At 47.8% G+C, this 2,802-nt stretch overlaps 1 protein-coding gene across 1 annotated transcript; it reads left to right on the top strand.

Annotated features, from left to right (window-relative positions):
- Positions 1-1,865: 1,865 nt before the first annotated feature.
- LOC135513466 (octapeptide-repeat protein T2-like) lies at positions 1,866-2,589 on the top strand. Its single transcript, XM_064936345.1, has 2 exons — positions 1,866-1,985; positions 2,071-2,589. The coding sequence occupies exons 1-2, from the start codon at positions 1,866-1,868 to the stop codon at positions 2,587-2,589; spliced, it is 639 nt and encodes a 212-aa protein (XP_064792417.1).
- Positions 2,590-2,802: the final 213 nt, after the last annotated feature.

Here is a 2,802-nt window from a genome sequence, read left to right as displayed (position 1 = left end):
CATTGAGGATTTACTGGCATCATTACTGCTGCTGTGTCAATGTTGATTTGAGTGGTAACTGTGTCTTAAATCTGGCATCCTGTTTTGATACAGCAGTGAAGGTGTTGGCATTCTGTTTTGATACAGCAGTGAAGGTGTTGGCATCCTGTTTTGATACAGATGTGAAGGTGTTGGCATCCTGTTTTGATACAGCAGTGAAGGTGTTGGCATCCTGTTTTGATACAGATGTGAAGGTGTTGGCATCCTGTTTTGATACAGCCGTGAAGGTGTTGGCATCCTGTTTAGATACAGCCGTGAAGGTGTTGGCATCCTGTTTTGATACAGATGTGAAGGTGTTGGCATCCTGTTTAGATACAGCAGTGAAGGTGTTGGCATTCTGTTTTGATACAGCAGTGAAGGTGTTGGCATCCTGTTTTGATACAGATGTGAAGGTGTTGGCATCCTGTTTTGATACAGCAGTGAAGGTGTTGGCATCCTGTTTTGATACAGATGTGAAGGTGTTGGCATCCTGTTTTGATACAGCCGTGAAGGTGTTGGCATCCTGTTTAGATACAGCCGTGAAGGTGTTGGCATCCTGTTTTGATACAGCAGTGAAGGTGTTGGCATCCTGTTTAGATACAGCCGTGAAGGTGTTGGCATCCTGTTTTGATACAGATGTGAAGGTGTTGGCATCCTGTTTTGATACAGATGTGAAGGTGTTGGCATCCTGTTTTGATACAGATGTGAAGGTGTTGGCATCCTGTTTAGATACAGATGTGAAGGTGTTGGCATCCTGTTTTGATACAGCAGTGAAGGTGTTGGCATCCTGTTTAGATACAGATGTGAAGGTGTTGGCATCCTGTTTAGATACAGATGTGAAGGTGTTGGCATCCTGTTTAGATGCAGATGTGAAGGTGTTGGCATCCTGTTTTGATACAGATGTGAAGGTGTTGGCATCCTGTTTTGATACAGATGTGAAGGTGTTGGCATCCTGTTTTGATACAGATGTGAAGGTGTTGGCATCCTGTTTAGATACAGATGTGAAGGTGTTGGCATCCTGTTTTGATACAGCCGTGAAGGTGTTGGCATCCTGTTTTGATACAGATGTGAAGGTGTTGGCATCCTGTTTTGATACAGCAGTGAAGGTGTTGGCATCCTGTTTTGATACAGATGTGAAGGTGTTGGCATCCTGTTTAGATACAGCCGTGAAGGTGTTGGCATCCTGTTTTGATACAGATGTGAAGGTGTTGGCATCCTGTTTTGATACAGATGTGAAGGTGTTGGCATCCTGTTTTGATACAGATGTGAAGGTGTTGGCATCCTGTTTTGATACAGCAGTGAAGGTGTTGGCATCCTGTTTTGATACAGATGTGAAGGTGCTGGCATCCTGTTTTGATACAGATGTGAAGGTGTTGGCATCCTGTTTAGATACAGCAGTGAAGGTGTTGGCATCCTGTTTAGATACAGCAGTGAAGGTGCTGGCATCCTGTTTTGATACAGATGTGAAGGTGTTGGCATCCTGTTTTGATACAGCAGTGAAGGTGTTGGCATCCTGTTTTGATACAGATGTGAAGGTGTTGGCATCCTGTTTTGATACAGCAGTGAAGGTGTTGGCATCCTGTTTTGATACAGATGTGAAGGTGTTGGCATCCTGTTTTGATACAGCAGTGAAGGTGCTGGCATCCTGTTTTGATACAGATGTGAAGGTGTTGGCATCCTGTTTTGATACAGACGTGGGTATTTTACATGATAAGTTGTATTGTATGTTGATGGCTTTGTGCTCTAAAATAGTTTTGCAAATGTGACAGAAGAGGCCCAGAGGATCAGAGATCCAGAGGACCAGAGATCCAGAGGACCAGAGATCCGGAGGATCAGAGGCCCAGAGGATGAGAGACCCAGAGGATCAGAGGCCCAGAGGATCAGAGGTCCAGAGGATCAGAGACCCAGAGGATGAGAGACCCAGAGGATCAGAGGCCCAGAGGATCAGAGACCTAGAGGATCAGAGCGCCAGAGGATGAGAGACCCAGAGGATCAGAGACCCAGAGGATCAGAGGATCAGAGGATCAGAGACTCAGAGGATGAGAGACCCAGAGGATCAGAGACCCAGAGGATCAGAGAATAAAAGGATCAGAGGCCCAGAGGATCAGAGGCCCAGAGGATCAGAGGCCCAGAGGATCAGAGAATAAGAGGATCAGAGACCCAGAGGATCAGAGATCCAGAGGCTCAGAGTCCCAGAGGATCAGAGGCCCAGAGGATCAGAGGCCCAGAGGATCAGAGGCCCAGAGGATCAGAGGCCCAGAGGATCAGAGACCCAGAGGATCAGAGGCCCAGAGGATCAGAGACCCAGAGGACCAGAGATCCAGAGGATCAGAGACCCAGAGGATCAGAGGCCCAGAGGATCAGAGACCCAGAGGATCAGAGACCCAGAGGATCAGAGTCCCAGAGGATCAGAGACCCAGAGGATCAGAGACCCAGAGGATCAGAGGCCCAGAGGATCAGAGACCCAGAGGATCAGAGTCCCAGAGGATCAGAGACCCAGAGGATCAGAGACACAGAGGATCAGAGGCCCAGAGGATCAGAGACCTAGAGGATCAGAGACCCAGAGGATGAGAGACCCAGAGGATCAGAGGCCCAGAGGATCAGAGAATCAGAGGATCAGAGGCCCAGAGGATCAGAGACCCAGAGGATCAGAGACCCAGAGGATCAGAGGCCCAGAGGATCAGAGAATCAGAGGATCAGAGACCCAGAGGATCAGAGGCCCAGAGAGTTTGATTTTATTTTTTGCATTGTCTATTGATTGTCCAAACAAATGGCCTCTATCTG

Source organism: Oncorhynchus masou, chromosome 25 (assembly GCF_036934945.1).
Source record: "Oncorhynchus masou masou isolate Uvic2021 chromosome 25, UVic_Omas_1.1, whole genome shotgun sequence".
In the NCBI taxonomy this organism is placed as follows: domain Eukaryota; kingdom Metazoa; phylum Chordata; class Actinopteri; order Salmoniformes; family Salmonidae; genus Oncorhynchus; species Oncorhynchus masou.
This window is presented reverse-complemented; position numbering and strand designations above follow the sequence as displayed.

Coding starts and splice junctions, on each gene's coding strand:
- LOC135513466 (XM_064936345.1), top strand. CDS start 1,866: ATGAGAGACCCAGAGGATCAGAGGCCCAGAGGATCAGAGGTCCAGAGG. Junction 1,986..2,070: donor GAGACCTAGAGGATCAGAGC/GCCAGAGGATGA, acceptor TGAGAGACCCAG/AGGATCAGAGACCCAGAGGA.